Source organism: Alosa sapidissima, chromosome 22, assembly GCF_018492685.1.
Source record: "Alosa sapidissima isolate fAloSap1 chromosome 22, fAloSap1.pri, whole genome shotgun sequence".
Lineage (NCBI taxonomy): Eukaryota > Metazoa > Chordata > Actinopteri > Clupeiformes > Clupeidae > Alosa > Alosa sapidissima.
The window spans coordinates 22,999,447-23,016,528 of record NC_055978.1 but is presented as its reverse complement, the minus strand read 5'-3'; the positions used below and the strand labels follow the sequence as shown (position 1 = coordinate 23,016,528).

The 17,082-nt window shown below is 44.6% G+C and overlaps 1 protein-coding gene across 1 annotated transcript in view; it reads right to left on the bottom strand.

Moving 5' to 3' along the window:
• pde3a (phosphodiesterase 3A, cGMP-inhibited) overlaps positions 1-17,082 on the bottom strand; it is a 77,364-nt gene that overhangs the window by 6,702 nt on the left and 53,580 nt on the right. Inside the window, 12 exon segments of the mRNA XM_042079243.1 lie at positions 3,691-3,852; positions 4,362-4,565; positions 5,026-5,225; positions 6,016-6,126; positions 6,551-6,662; positions 6,924-7,061; positions 7,171-7,352; positions 7,505-7,578; positions 9,544-9,781; positions 9,972-10,096; positions 11,691-11,755; positions 11,757-11,849. Coding sequence (XP_041935177.1) covers positions 3,691-3,852; positions 4,362-4,565; positions 5,026-5,225; positions 6,016-6,126; positions 6,551-6,662; positions 6,924-7,061; positions 7,171-7,352; positions 7,505-7,578; positions 9,544-9,781; positions 9,972-10,096; positions 11,691-11,755; positions 11,757-11,849 — 1,704 coding nt within the window.

Below are 17,082 nucleotides of genomic sequence, written 5' to 3'. Positions count from 1 at the left end.
CTAGTATTACGTTGTACTACGAGATGAATAAAAGAATAACATGAAACATAGAATAACATGATTTCATCCCTGTCAGCTTAAAGCTAGATGGGGTAAAAAGTGCAGGGTGATCTGATACTGGTTGCACTTTGAAAGCGTGAGATAAAAGCATCCAGGTTAAAGAAAATGACGCAAATTGCTTTTCTTCCCCAAGGAAGCGGCTTTTTATCAAATGCAATCTGTCTTATCAAGAAGGTAGAATGATGCGTTTTCTAACTGAGCACAATTGCTTTATGATGCTGTAAGTGGACCACAGCTGACAAGGTCTCCTGTTGCCATGGCAACCATGCACTAGCTGTCATGTGTAGCCTACAACAACATATGTGTGCAGTCTGTGCGGGCAGGTGATGCTCTGAAGTGCCAGTCTGATCAAATCATCGCGGAAAAATGAGGCCAGAGAGAGAGAGAGATGGAAAAAAAGAGAGGGGCGAAAGGAGGCTGCCTCGCCTCTTGAACAGGATGATTTTACTCCTCCTTTGAATGGGTTTTGTTTTGAAAGAGAGCCTGACAGTCATGTGATCTGCATCTATAGGGCTGCTAGTCTGCTGCGACCTGACACAACTGGGTCACTTGCATCTTTTTTTCACAGTTCACACTAGCAGCGCTCTCCAAGGATGAGCTGTTTCTCTCCCATGCATCTCATTCTGGCCAAGCCTTAAGCCATTGTTAGTGCAGAATAAACAAAGCTTCAAAACTTGACCTTCCTCTTCTGAAGGTTGACATACAAAAAAAAAGCTTACTTCTTTACATATTATTCTTACAACTTTACTTTGCCATTTTATCAGGGTACAATGTTTGACTAAATCTTTAAAAATACTTGGGTTTAGAGTAACTGTGATGTTTTTCTGAAGAACATTAACTCTAACTGTTTCCTGTAATGATGATGAGATTGCTTGGTCAGTGCAAAATTCAGTAACTACATTTACTAATGCAATGCACTTCTCTTTTCAGTTAATCCTTTCTCTTTAGCTTTAACTTTGACTGTGATAATGGTTGGCTGCTTGGCACTGGCATATGATTAAATCTTCACCAGGTTGCCATGCTCTTAACCACTCTACATTGAACCAATTCAAAGCCCCGATACTGAGACGCAGTAACTGTTGCTGGGCAACTGTATTGCGTCATCATGGTGCCGTCTCAGCCACTCAGTTGCCTAGTAACAGGGCATGTTTTTTTTTCCAGTTTTGGTTTTAACTACTATTTATTACAAATATTCACCTGGTTTCCATATTTAGAAGTAAAGTTGAGGTTAATAGTTATATGCTGTGAGTTGTTTTTATTTGCTATATTTAGGCTAGGTTTTGGCCGCTGTTTATGCCTGGAAACATTGCTTACCTCTCCAGAGACCCATTTTTCAAACAAAGATCTGAAGCCTTGAAGTGAACTTTAGAAGAAGTTGTCTACCTAATCATCTGCCAACCCATGACTGGACCGTCTGAGTCTGCCACTGCATGACGAGATCCGTGCATTAACGCAGACATAAGGGTCAATCTGACTGCCTCAAAACAAAAGTGCACTTCAGTGTTTTATTTATCAACCAACAGCTGAACAACTAAACTGATTAATGAACGCACATGTCCACATAAATAGCAGTGACAGATTGAAATAAACTAACTTTTTCATGAACATGAACATGACCTTGACTGGCATAGTACTATGAGACAGTCATGATAGACAGCTGGGGTGCCTTTTTTAGTCCCAGTCCGTCCCTGGTCTGGGCACACTGTCACTGTCCAGTGGGCCACAGTGTAGTCAGCCTACATCTTCCTATGACTCCACCTCAGACAAGCTAGTGAATGTCTTTCATTCCTTCTGCCAATTTTCTGGTATCTTTGACTCTGTAGCCCCCCCGCTAAATACAGTACATGCAACCTAAAGCTAAATCATGTTTGATGGCATCACCAGAATAGCCGGAGGAGAACAACATTCCAACGTGTTTAAAACATTCCCTAACTGTGTTTGAGGAGGTGGTACCACTAGAAAGAGATATTTCACAGATCTGATAGTAAATCATAGCCACTCAGGGTTCTCTCCAAAAATATTAAGCACCTTACTCAGCCCAAATGACACCGAGAGCACTGTCATACCCTCACTGAGCTGAGTGATAGTTTCCTTCATTTCTCAGTAAACGAGACTTTTAATATTCGAGTCTTCCTGTTGTGCCCCTGTTTGTCTAGATTAGAAACTCTTCCAATCCAATGCATCTTGTTGCAGCAATGTCACATTGTTTAACTTTGAAACCATCTCCCTATCCCACTTAAGAAGAACTGTATTGGATTTGAAACCCTCATATCCTCATATTCACTTAACCATATTCCTCCCTGGGTTGTGAAAGAGGAGGCGTTGGCCCTTCCATCCTATGAATTATTAACACATTTCTTATTTCTGGCCAAGTGCCAGCTTTGTTTAAACAGTGCACCCTCTCCTCAAAAAACCTGAGCTTAACAACACTGATCTGAATAACTAGACGAATTTCAAAGTGCCATGTCTTTCCAAGATTCCTGAAAAGGTCGTCTTCCAGCAACATGTCCCCTCTCACCAAAAATGAAACTGGATTGACAAGTCTGGATTGACAAAGCATCACACTTAGTCTGCTCTAAATAAAGTCGCTAATGACTTGCTGGTATCTATTAATGTAGATGCTAGTGCTGACTTTGAAACTGTAGACCACCGCATTCTTTTAGAGAGCCTAGAGCTCTGAGTGGCCATCTTGGGCACTGCTCACAAGTGGTTCTCCTCCTTCCTAGAGAGAAGAACTTTTTCAGTTTATTTTAATGGTTCATCATTTCCCCTACTCTCCTATCATAATTGTGTTCCACAGGGATGGTTCCTTAGCTGTACTTTATTTTTTACTCTATATGTTACCACTTAGCTATATTCTGAAAAAGCACTATTTATCCTGCTATCACTGCTATGCTGACGACACACAGCAGTACCTCCAACTGAAACCTGGTGCTTCAGTCTGGCGCATTGAATCCATTGTTCGACTGAAATGTTCATTTTTGGTTCACAAGAAGTTTTAAATAGTGTAGTATATGAACTTGGGCCACTTGCAAGCTATGGCAAATCTTACATGAAAAATCTTGGCATTTTATTTGACTTTGATATTAAGCTATCAAGTCATAATTTTACCACCTTACAATTTTAAACAAAAAGCCAAACCAATATTTTCTTTCAAAGACTTTGAGATATTCATCCAGGCTTTTATTTTATCTCGCTTTGATTATTGCAATGCTCTGTATTTTGGTGTAAGTCAGTCCACTCTGTCTCACCTTCAGATGGTGCAAAATCCAACCACATGCCTGCTAACCAAATCTAAAAAAACATTGAACCATATCACTCTGAATATATTTATATGTATTTTGTTTGTTTCATTTTTGTTTCTCTGAAAGAGTTTTCTGCTGTTTTGATTTTGTGCTTAATTCAATTTTTGTACATTTTATTGATTTATTACTTCTGTTATTACTATAATTATTATTTGTATTATTTCCCTTTGTAAAGCACTTTGGTCAACCCCAGGTGACTTTAAACTGACTGTCACTATGACTATTCAGGAGTACTGCGACTATTTCTGGTGTGCAATATAATGATGCAATACTTAAATACGAGTTAGTCACAGCAGCACAGCACGTGAAGAAGTTTGACACGAACCTGCTCGTAAAATTCGTTCACAATGCCCTCAGTCCACTGGAGGTGCAGGTCTTTGCATTTGAGTGGCCCGTTGATGTCGGCCAACTTGATGCACATCTGGCATACCAAGAGCCGGTCGTTCTCGTTAGACCAGTCGATTCCCGAACACCCATCATCACCGACCTGAGAGAGACAGATATACAGTGTGAGACAGAGATAGCTGAGCACCTAGAGTAAATCTAACTAGGAGAATATATTGTCATCAACAGTGATATGTTTGCATATTGAATGTATAATTCATAAATGGGATGTATTGAATGTATAATTCACAAATGGGTACTGTAAATTGCTTCACTAAATAGAAAAGGTCATTGAATAAATGATTCCACCATAACATTTCGTGGAGATTAGAAATATTTATTTTGTTGTGTCATGATAAAAGCACTCTATATTAATTTGATGCACCCTCAGAATCCTAGAAACACACCAGTTCATCGAAGAGCTGTCCCTACTTTGCCTCTGGTAGATCTGACCCTGACCTCTGACCTATAATTGCGATGCTGTGAAAAATGTTGGGTGCGCCTAAATGATGTGCCAGTGCAGCTAGAGGACAAAGGTAGGTGCACCAGTGCAACCAATGCCTGGAGCCCTGGTATACTCTACTCTGCACCATATTGTCAATGACTGGCTACCTTGGCATTGAATTCTGCCAGGAAGTCAAAGTGCTTTTTCAGGTCCGTGGCGAGGATGGCTTCAATGACCAGGAAGCGAAATCGCTTGAACTCCACATGCTGCAGGTTGGCCAGGAAGTTGTACTCCGGCCGCGACATGAAGAGGTTCCAGGCGGCCGCGGCGTGATGGTTCTCCAGAACAGAGCGGTCATTGTAGAGCACTGCCTGCGGATGGCATCAAACAGAGAGTGAGGAAAGAACAAATGAATACAACAAGAAAAAAACAAACAGCTACAAAGAGAGAACAAATACAAGTTTCAGAGGGAGTATATGATGGGGAAAGATTATAGCAGGAAACAAAGAAACACACATAAAGTAGAGGAAATGTCAAGGGTGAAAAAAAACACGGAGAGAAAATACAGCATTGTTAGGAAAAATAAACAGGAATAAAGGGTGTCAACAGTGAAAGAAAAGGAAATAAAAGTGAGAGGTATAGAAATTGCTTGATACAGAAAGAAGCATGGGAAACATACACCATCATATGGTGCTGCTGATGCACCTAAGCTCTGCTTGGAGTTTAGTTTGTATAATGAAGGTATGGTTGGTGCCTTAATGATATTCCCAGGGATGTTGTCATTTCTGTGACAGTGATCTTTGGTGGGAGTGATCTTTGGTCAGAGTGTACCTGTGGAGCACTGGTGGCCACAAGGAAGGCGTTGGTCCTGCCTGGGTGGTCGTAGTCATGCATGGCCGCTGCCACGTAGAGAGCCATGAGCTCCAGGGCCGGGATGAGGCCCGATAGGGAGCCGTAGCCCTGCTCCGCCACCAGGTTCGTCTTGGACACGAGGAAGCCCAGGCAACTGTGGGTGATGCTACTGTCTGCGTCTGGAGATGAAATTATACAGGAAGGCAAAGTAATGGAAAGAATGACCGTAACGAGCAGTTGAAATGCAATTTCAGAGTTTCTAACGTGGTCTTTGTATGTGCTTAATAACAGGTTCCTGTAACATGTACAAGTATGTACGGAGTTGTATAGAGTTCTGCATTCTTGGTCGGTGCACAAAGTTAAAGGAGAAATCCGATTTTTACATGGATCTTGATCGCTAGACGTCGCCGAGTACTGTCGACAGGATAAAAACGACCAAAATCGGTGCTACCAAACTGGAGTACCTGCAGCTAATGGCCAGCACTCCCTATCGACAGTAGCCTACTCTGCGACTTCTAGCGATCAAGATTTGTCCAGATTTTCCTTTAACTCTATCATGTACACAAATGTGCACAAACGTGCAAAAACAGGACTTATTCATTTAAAAAGGATAAAGTTCCTATGCACAGCCTTCCAGGTGCTGGTGAGGTGCAGTCGTCAATAAATTAAAAGGAAAGTGAAGGATCACCGCACACTGGTGGATTTTCTTTGCTGGTTTATTTTTTAGTGAACGACGCATTTCGCCAATGCTTCATCAGGCAAAAATAAACCAGCAAAGAAAATCCACCAGGACTTATTAATTTATTTATGACTAAATAGATAGGATTATTCAGTATAGGTGATTACATTACAATATGAAAATATTCATAGCAGTGTTAACGTTAACAGCCAATGTGTGTCCACAAACAATCTGGAATAAAACTGACAAGTACCAATGTCCTCCCTGGACATGAACAAGCCTGGACTCACCATCACTGACTGAGCCTTCCTGATTGGCCAGACTGGGTAGGCCAGGCACAGGTTGTGTGGTGAGGTACCAGACTGCATGCAGCACGTCGGTGGCATGAATTCTGTTATGATCTGAAGTAAGGTAAAAGAGGGTGTAATACCATGAGTCTCTGTTAGAGGGCAGCACTGCTGTGTGTCATAGTGTGACAGCAGAAATGTGGTTGAGTAAACATGTCGAAGAGCAATAGATCCACCTTGTGCTTGGTCATAGTTAATGTTAGCTATGCTGGACATGCAAGGGCCTTCAGCAATTTACATTCTTCTGAAGATACTACTACTCTTATTATCATTAGATGTTGTACATGTGAATCTCCATCCTTTGAACATAACTTAATAAATTATGTGTCCAATGTGATCGTAGTTCAAAAATCAACTTGGGGAATTGAATAGAAATAGCTACAAGTGGATAATAAATAAGTTCCTTTGCATTTACATGAGCCATTATTGCTACCACAGGTACATCAAAGCAAATCCCTGTTTTCTCATGCAGACTTACATGGGATGTCCCTGTATCCATTCTCCAAAGCATGAAAATAATTCATGAATTCCCTGACAGGAATCTTGAATGTCTCAAAGAGACCTGTGTCTTCAAAAAGCCTGTAAGTGACCTGAGGCACACACCAAATCTAAATTAGCATTTCAGACATATTTACATTGGTATCATAAATATAGATATAATATATTTCCACACATATATATATAATTCATGTTTAGGTCAACAAATGCAAACAGGGTTCCTTTCATTAATGTTGTGCATGTGTGTGTCTGAGGTAAACATGATATGACTAAGTTCAACCAGCAGATGGCAGTACAGCTCCAAAGCAGACACCCAGTCTTCCATCGCTAAAGGCCCACTTCTAACTTCTTACCTGACTGAGGATCCGGCCGCACTTGCCTTTGGTCCTCTCCACCAGTTTAAAGATGGGGAAGTTCCAGTTGTTGATCTGGCTCATCAGTGGCTCCAGGCCCTCCATGACCAGCGGCTCCGGAGCCAGAATGGCCTTATCCTGACCGCATCAAGCCAGACAAGGCCAGTAAGTGGACGAGACACGGAATGGAAAAAGACTGCAGGATTCTTACATTATTTGCACAATAAGTACCAGGAAATTGACCCACCTCGGGTGAAAGAAGGGGGTGGAGGACCAAGCTCTCGGCCGGGTACATCCTGCACCCCTGCTGCGCTTCAGGCGGCTTTCGGTGCCCTTCCCCATCGTCTTCGTTCTGTGCAAAATCGCTGCTGTCACTGTGGTTGGTCTCGTAGGTGCTGTCATAGTCAGATGAAGCCAGCACTGGGTCATCTACAGGACAAATAACAGCAACGATCACCGCAGTGTATTACCTGCATTAAGCTACCGTACATTACTGTACACAGTCCAAACAACTCCACACAGCATCATATCTACACACTGGATGTGGATAATGGATATGGCTGATGGACAGCGAGTCCTACCTATCTGCGGTACCCTGTCCCCTCGGTCCATAGAGCCTTCTCCATGGGCAAGTTTATTGTAGGGTCTCCCGCAGCTGCAGAAAATATAATACAATATTTTCAATATACTGGTATTGTTTTCATATATCTTCAATATATTTGTTTATATCAATCAACCAATCAATCAGTCAATATTGATGCAGTGGGAAAAGGTACATACATTATGTAAGAGCATGTCCGAAAATGTCTGCATTTGTTGTTTGGAATCAAAGAAAGAGAAACTCATCTAGTTGTACGTATGTGATGTGCTGTCTAGAACATAAGGATGATTCATTTGTATTTTTAATCTGGGGGACAGTGCTGCTCTACCACTGCGTACTGGCGACACCCTGCTTGCCCTCTGTGAGTGACTAACGCTTGATGATATTCTCTCTCTCTCTCTCGCTCCTCTCGCGGGCACGCGGGCGGCCAGGGCCCCGTCCTCGCTCTGGCTTGGTGCCGGCGTCCATCTCACTCAGCTCTCCAGCGTGAATCAGCCAGGCAGACAGGACCCAATCAAACCCTTCCCTTCCCCTGCCTCTGTGTTCATTATGGCCAAGGGCAGCGCGACCCCTGCCCGTCACCCGAGCGCGCACATGGACGCTCAGTGAGCGAGAGAGAGAGAGAGAGAGAGAGAACGTTCTCTGGAAAGAGAGAAGCGAACAGAGAGACAACACGGCAAAGCACAGCGGCTCCAGGCAACTGAGAATGTTTGGGGAAATAACGCAGGGTCTGTTTTCGGAGATGAACGCAGTAAGGTGTATTTATTTAACAACGTTGTTGACCCTCATATGTAAGACTTCTGTCTAATAACAGGTTAGTCATTCATGATTAGTGAGCTGCACTTGAGTCAGGACGGAGGAACACTGATAAACAGATAAACAGATGAACAGAGAGCCAGACTGCAGACAGAGAGAAAGATGTGTGCCTAGGTTCACTTCTAACCTCTCCACAATGCATGAGGCAGCATGGCCTTTCTCTGGACACAGAGATGAGATGCTTAACTTACACTCTCTCCCCCCAGAGCTTTCAGGACCTCAGACTGGACAAAAGGTGCTGAGTACCGAGCAAAGGGTCTGAATACTGAATATAGATACTGGATTTAGTCTGAATACTAAAAGTCAATGTGATATATATTTTTTTCCCATTTTAATAGATTTGAAATTCTGCAACATAACAAAAAAAAGAGTCTGAATATTTTATGGAATGCACTGTTGCCAATGCCAACACACACAAACATACACAGAGCCTCGCTGAAAGAGCCTCTAGATGTCTTGTTGGGGGTCAAAACAGCATGTGCTGGACACAGAAATATTTCACAAACAAATTGTATAGCCCAGCAATATCAACAATGAACACTGTCCACTAACTGCGCTCACTGTATCTTCCATCTAGATGAACGTGTAGCTGATTGGCTCAATGCTTCCTCCGTTCAAGTTTAATTGCGTTCCAAAACAAGAGGAGACGCCACGTTGTTTATCTTAGGAGCAGCACCCCACTCAGAGAGATAATTACAGTGCAGGGACGTGGAGCACTATTCCACTAATCTCTACACGGTGTGTGTGTGTCATTAATTTGCTAATCGACGCGTTTGACTCAGCTTTTGGCATCTCTGAGCCATCCACTCCCACACAAACATCAAACACACACACACCAACCAGATACTGTTTTGAAGAGGGATCCACAGGGTTTCCTTGAATTGTGTGGTAGCAAGTGTGCAGGAAAATGTACAGTATGTGTGTGTTCATATAAATGTCTGTTTATAAGTTGTCTGTCTATTGGTGTGCATAGCAGGGGATTTGGGATATTGACCTACAGTGCAGGTTTGGATGAAAGTGTGTGTGTGTGATTGTATGTGTGTGTGTGTATGTGTGTGTGTGAGAGAGAGGGGGAGAGAGAGAGAGAATGAGAAAGAGAGATGGAGTAAAGGAACGAGTCAAAGAGAGCGAGCAGGAGAGAGAGAGAGAGAGAGAGAGAGAGAGAGAGAGAGAGAGAGAGAGAGTGTATGTGTGTTGTATTACCTGCTACAGAGTGGCGGTGGGCCCCATTGTGGAGCTGGGGTGGTGGAGCTGGGTGCACTCTGGCTGTGTGTTAAGGCTCGGTGCGGGGCCCGCTTGGGGACCACCTCCCCCGGGGGAGCAGCACACTCGGGCAGCTCCATGGACGGGGTCTTGGCAGTGGGGCTGCTCACTGGGGTGCCCTGCGCTGGGGGAGAGTGGCACGGAGACGCCAGGGGCGAGATGTTGGAGGGAGGGTAACCTGCCGACGAAAGGGGTGAACTTTATTGGATTTTTATTGTGCTTCTATCTGTCTCTCTCTCGTTCTATTTTTGCTTTCTCTCTCGTTCTCTCACCCATCTCCCTCTTTCTTCCTTTCATTCTTTTACTTACTAACACACACACACACACACACACACACACACACACACACACACACACACAGGATGTACCTGGTCTGTTTAGCCTCTTGTTGTACAAATGATTGGAGGCTGAGGGAGCATAAGAGGCAGACATGGACCTGCTCTTAGAGATGGTCAACATGACGGAGCTGTTCCATGACTCGTTATTCACCATACTGCAAAACACACACACACACACACACACACACACACACACACACACACACACACACACACACACACACACATGGAGGTCTGACTCACTGGTACATATCAGCAAAGGGTCATAAGCACAGTGGCCAATGTAGGATTTATATGTTACACAACAACTTTTCTTTTATACTATTTTCTCTTTTTTTCCCTCTCTCCTTCCCTCCACTCCGAAGTGAACTGGAGAATCTCAAGGCTCGGATCCCTCCTGCTGCGCGAACAAACCAAAGACATCCATTAAAGGCTTTCCAGCCGATTGATTCGGGGGGACTTCTAAAGGCTAGGCCCAATTCGTAGCAACAACTGGCAGATCCCTACCAGCCAGCATGTGATCCAGCATGTCTGTGTGTGTTTGTGTGTGTGTGTGTGTATGTGTGTGTGTGTGTGTGTGTGTGTGTGTGTGTGTGAGAGAGAGAGAGAGAGAGAGAGAGAGAGAGAGAGAAAGAGCTTTACACACTAGGTCGGGCCGCAATCTAAACACAGGACCTGACTTTTTGAGCGTCTCCAGGAAACAGACGTAAGCCCTCGTCTCCAGACCCCAGATAGCCATCTGAGACTGAGAGGCGGGGGTGGTGGGAGGGTCTGTGTGTGTGTGTGTGTGTCTGTGTGTATGAGCGTGTGTGTGAGTGGGGGGGGGGGGGGGGGGGGGGGGGGGGGGGATTAATGGGTGAACTTCAGCCTAAGTCCATAACTCAGACCCCATTGTATAAAGACACAAAGAGTAAGGGAGGGGGGTAGTTTAGGGGGCTGAACATTTCTAAGATGGCAGCAATAATAAAAACATAATCAAACTTTAAAAAATGGCGACACAAAATAGGAGGCGAAGGAGAGTTCACATGCACAGCGTGGCCAACATGAAGACCTGATACTCATCTGGCGCCACTTCGTGAAAAGGGGGTTGCTTTTAGAAAGAGAGAGAAATGACAAACAACAAATTGACCAAACGCCTCACACTAGCTCTTCCTTAAGTAATCTCCATTCATGCCTAAAGGGGCCATCCATTTTGTTCCCTGTTTTTGCTCCCCTCCGCAGGCTTCCGGTTTCACTTTTCCGCAGGGCCGCGCGGTGCAGAGGGATTTGGGAGGGTGGATCAGCTACAAAGAGAAAAGCCTCTGACTGGGGGCGCTGGTCACAGGCGCGTATCCACCGATCTGGTTTCCTCATTCCCACTAAATCCTGTTGAAAGCTTTTAATTTCATGTAGACGAAAGGCAGATTTCACACTCAGAAAAAGCAATAAGAGGACTTTGGAAATGGTTTTCATTTCACAGAGACTTTACTAATGACTGCTATTGCTTTGATGCCTGACGCATTTTTTTCCTATTGACTTTGGACTGGTCCAGCGTTCTACTTTCTCAGACCATAGCACAATAGTCCATCTAAATGCTTCTTCAAGTTTTGGCACCTTCTGTGTGTAACATCATCTACAATCAGCACATGAAGTACCCTTACACTTCCTTACCCCCCATCTCTCTCTCTCCCCCTCTGCATCATTTCATTGGACAGCTTATCTCGCAGCAGATAAGAGTGTTGCCGTGCACAGGAGGGGGGCGAGCTTTACCTGCTGATGGGGCCGTCATGGCTGGGCTTGATGCTGGCGCTGCGGTCGCGACGCACCGGGCCGGGGCTCAATGGTGGGCAGGCCCGTGGCGGAGGTGGTGGTGGTCCAGGTGGACGAGATCCTCCGCAGCAGGCCTGGGGGCAGCGACCGCCTCAGTCGCTGCAAAACAGGAAGAGAGCCGTCCAGACCAAATGAATATCCTGAAGAGCATATGGCTGAGAGAGCACTTGAACTTTATTGAACTCAATGTTTTTTTTTTTTTTTTGAGGATGTATATTTGGAAATACATTAAAAGTAACAAATGGACTTGTTTTTGCAAGAAGAGATATTGTGTAAGCAAATGCATGGAAAAATCTGAACCTGATTTAATGAATCATCCATAACCAAAAGCAAGTATGTAACATTAAAATGTCATTATTAAAGAATATTTATTCTTATTTTTCATTTTATGAAATACTTAATTCATTAGTTACTTTACATAATTGTGCCATCAACAACAACAAAGATGCTTTTACCGTCTGTTTATAGGACCAATTATACAGACTATTGGTACTTAAGACAATGAAGTGTGACTCTTAACGCTGCTAAAATCATGAACTTTAGCCAAATACAAAAAGCTATTGGTATGTGACTACCGTAGTTTGATTTTTGTGCTGTAGCTAGAAGCCTTTTATGAGATTAATGTTTTTCCGTTTCTATATTGTGTGCTGTGATGGCTATATAAGGAGAGGGATAGAGTAAGAGAGAAAGTGCAAGAGGGAGATAGAGAAAGAGAGAGAAAGAGAGAGAGAGAAAGAGGGGGAAGGGGGGTGTGATGTGAGGGCTAAAAGGGAATGTGTTGCCGGGCAGACCATCAGGGAGCAGCTGATCCTGATGCTTCTCCAGGAGGGAATCCTGCGTTGGCACTGGGAAATGGGGACAGAGCAGATGGAGACCCCCAGGAGGAATGGAACGTCCTCCGCATGCTCTCCGTCTGCCTCTGTCCTCCAACCCCACTCCACACCGCCCCTCCGAGCCCGAGGGAGCGAGCAGGACGGTGCTGGAAAGATCCAGCACACCACTCTCCGTTCATAGGCCTGAGACATCACGATATCTCCTCTAAGAGGTTCACATCTGTTTTTGTCCTTCTGTGTCATTTTTAAAGTGGTCATTTTTCTCCCTTCATTGGGTCACCTCAGGAAGTGACCACGACTGAGGTTAAAACTCCGCTGACAGCCACATGAATGTTTCAGGCCTCCTCCCAGGCATGCTCAGGGCCTCAGAGGCAAACCCTGTACTCTCATCCATCTCCCACCCACAGCAGGCTGGGACCACCACATCTCCACTCTTCTTCCCTCTCTCCCTCCCTCCCTCCTTCACTCCCTCCCTCCCTCCCTCCCTCCCTCCTTCTCTTCCTCCCACCAACGAAGGACAAATGGATGGAGGGTCCTGCCTGCCTGCTTTGCTGTTGCTTTCCGCCACCGAGGGTGGTGGAGCACACTTCCATGTTTATCCAGGGATCCACAGCCGTGTACCAGCAGCTTCCACCAGCCTCTCCTGAAAGCCCACTTCCACACGTCGACGAGCTGCTCCCGGGCATGTGGCCCCACCGTGCATTAATCTAATTCAAACACTGCCAGCCTAAAGAGGGCTTAAGGAGGAGAGGCGTGGGCCCCTTCCAAATGTCTGATACTGTAGACCTGAACATGAGTTCTCTCTCTCTCTCTCTCTCTCTCTCTCTCTCTCTCTCTCTCTCTCTCTCTCTCTCTCTCTCTCTCTTTCTTTCTCTCTCCCTCTGTCTCCCTTGTTCACTGCAGACAGGCTGTCAGAGTGGGGGAGGCTCATCAGCCAGCCGGCGCTGGATGCTGGGAGGAGGAGAAGTCCGATCTGATCTGATCACCGCGCTGCACGTCTAGAGGGAGGACCATCTGCATCCCTCAAGTAGCGGCTCGGAAATACGTCCTTAGGACGGAGCCAGTGGTCAAAATGCTGTGTAGACTTTGGACAATATGCTGCATGCTTTCTCTCTCACACACACTCTCAATTTTGTCGTCTCCCAAGACATCTTTTTTGTAAGAAAAGTGAACAACACTTTAACATGATTATTTTTATACTTGTTCTGACATGAGACCTATAAAAGAGAACAACATGGAATACTAACTTAAAAGACTAATTGGAAACAAAGTGGCAGCTTTTTTGCCATGATAATTATAACCATCTTAACTATAAAATGTCCCAAAGAGGGAAGTAAATTCTTCACATTTTCAGTATGCAGTCTGTGACAAGACTTGTGTGTCAAGCATGCTCAGCATATTAGACTACTTCCAAAAACATCCACGGGCTCTAACAGCGAGGCTTTCAGTGAAAAGCCAGAGAGGGAAAGGTCGCTCTCCCTGCTGTGTTTACCTAGACCAGGTTCCCCCTCCAGCACTTAAAGACCACTCTCCCCCTCAGGAGAATGGGAGAAATCTAACAGCCATGAGCTCCACAGTTCCGGAGTCGCACTTCTTGCAGGAAGTTCAGAAGTGTTATGTCTAGTTGAACCTCTCAAAAAAAAAGAAAAAAAAGAAAGAGTGGTAGGAAAAAGGGAGAGATAGACAGAAGAAAAAAAAGCAAAGAGGAAAGTTGGAAAGAGGAGCCGTTGGCATTTCAAACCAAAAAAAAAAAAAAAAATCTTGAAATCTGAAATCCTCAAATCAGCCTCTGTGGCACACAATGTGTAGTTGTGGAAACGTCGCTGAGCCAGACACCAGCCAGAGGGTAAAACCTCTCTTACACTGATACAGAGACGTGAGGGAAAGCAGTGTGGTGTATGGGTGTAAGTGCTGCTTCTAACCCTGGGCAAATTGTGTTATGATTACACACAGGGCTCTCTGAAACCCCACATCTCTCGCAACGTTTTTACGCCGTTTCATTCCGATTCACCGTGTTGACACAGCTGTGGGTATGACAGATAAAACAGGGCTTCAGGGCTTCAGAAACCAGACCGTGGCCTACTTTTCTTCACCAAGACGGCCAGAATATCACCTTTTATTTAGCCAAGATCTTTAAAAAAGCAGCCCCCACACTGCTATTGGCACGAGCTCGAGCTGCTCCAAACTACTCACAGGCTAACTTTCAGACAGGTACCGCACACTAGCCCCTTGCTAACATCACACAGACAACTAATTAGAAAACCACTTTGACCTCTGCTTAAACCTCTGTCTGCATATCAATCCCAGTGTGGTTACAGGTGTAATTTGAACAGTGTAGTCTCACAGTGGGCAGTGGCATTCCTAGCTCAGGGGGAGTAGGGGGGAACTGGCCGGTGGTGCGGGCGAAACACTAGCGCAGCAGTGTTCCAGCAGCAGGGCTCCATCCTGCTGAGCATCACAGGCCCTTTATTCAGACTAAGCTACGCCTTAAGTGCTGGCATGCATTTTTTAAGTGTTGCCCTAGTAAAACATTAAAAGGCCTCGGCGAAAATGTGCGTCATTGTCCCCTACATTAGAGCCCTGCCCGTGCCTGTGCCTGTGCCTGTGTGTGTGTGTGTGTGTGTGTGTGCGTGTGTGTGTGTGTGTGTGTGTGCCTGTGTATGTATGTGTGTGTGTGTGTGTGCCTGTGTATGTATGTGTGTGTGTGTGTGTGTGTGTGTGTGTGCCTGTGTCTGTGTCTGTGCCTGTGCCTGTGTGTGTGTGTGTGTGTGTGTGTGTGTGTGTGTGTGTGTGTGTGTGCCTGTGTATGTATGTGTGTGTGTGTGTGTGTGTGTGTGTGCGCCTGTGTATGTATGTGTGTGTGTGTGTGTGTGTGTGTGTTTGTGTGTTTGTGTGTGTGTGTGTGTGTGCCTGTGTATGTATGTGTGTGTGTGTGTATGTGTATGTGTGTGTGTGTGTGTGTGTGTGTGTGTGTGTGTTTGTGTGTGTGTGTGTGCGCCTGTGCATGTATGTGTGTGTGTGTGTGTGTGTGTGTGGGGGGGGGGGGGGGGGGGGTGTTTGGGTGTACCTGCGTGCATGTTTGAAGACTGCCTTGAACTACTTTTCGGTCGGATCAAAGTTTGTTTACACCTGCATCTCATTAGTGAGCACTGCAGTATTAATAGGAGCATCATTCATAAAACATTTTCCCCAATCTTCATATCGCAAATGCATCACAGCAGGAGAAAGGGAAGGACAATTAACCACAACTGTGCTCTAATTCCACTTTGTAAGTATAACTGTAACTATACACATATGCTGATATTCTTGACAAAATGAGGACTATTCTCAGAAGAGTCATTCCGAGGACCTAAAAAACAACCCTTGAAAATCCCTTTTGTCTAATCTGTTAACAGGGACACAGAAATAGGTGAAATATTCAACTTTCTTCTTTTTTCCCCCAGAAGACATATCCAGGAGACTGGATACCTCCTAACTTCATAACTCTGGAGGCTATACAATTCTATGGTTTTTAAGACTTAGTGAAGTAACATATTGATGACAAACAGCTGACTGAAGTAGACCTGTGATGAACCTACACCCAGGAACTTCACCTGGATGACATTTTTTGACACAGCAAGCAGATTAAGGGTATTTTAATTGAAACCATTCAGGATGTGCCACAGCTTTTCCACAGGATGTGCAGTAAATAAATGTGATAGCCTGTCGGGCCATCCTATCATTGAAATGTATAGTCTGGAATCGAACCATTCACCTCGCTTAATCCAAGGGGCGGGCAGAGAATTGTCTTTCAAACTGCCTAGGCATGCAATAGGCCAGCGCTACGACCATATCCGTATCCGGTCGGCAAAACGGCAAATACATCCTTCTTCGAAAGGAATGACTTAAGTGCATTGTGTTGCTCAACTTTCAAAAAAAAAAAAAGTCCAACTCCTCCAAAATTGACGCCAACGCCGATTCAAACAACCGCTCTTCGTTCGCCATAGCCACCTTCCTTGTTGTTCACCGTCGCAGGACTGTCATTATCCTGTTAAGCCGCCTTAAGACTCTCTAACAAAATAGAGCGCTGTGATTGGATGACGTCCACGGCGTCAGCCAATAGAAATCCCTATGGTTTGATACTAGACATACAGGCTGAGCAAATTAATTTCCCGCTGCTAGGGTGCGTCTAGATTTCTAGGTTATAAATGTGAGTGAATATGCAAAAATACCGGAATACTGCAGATTCTTTTTTCACACCCATCATTTGTTAAACACACACACTGTTCATTTATAGTCTGGAAACATTTCACTCTGTGGGTTTATTTTCACTACAGTTCAGACCATTTAATACTTATGGATTTTAAATAGGAATGTTTCCGTTGAAGTGTTCCTGTCTCCTAAAACTGTTTAAATTGGTTGTAAGTGACACCCTACAATTTGTAGTGTGCAGTTAAAAGAATTGGGCTTGTTGAAAATGGAAATAGTGTAAGTTTAGTGACACATTTGTTCACCTTTGA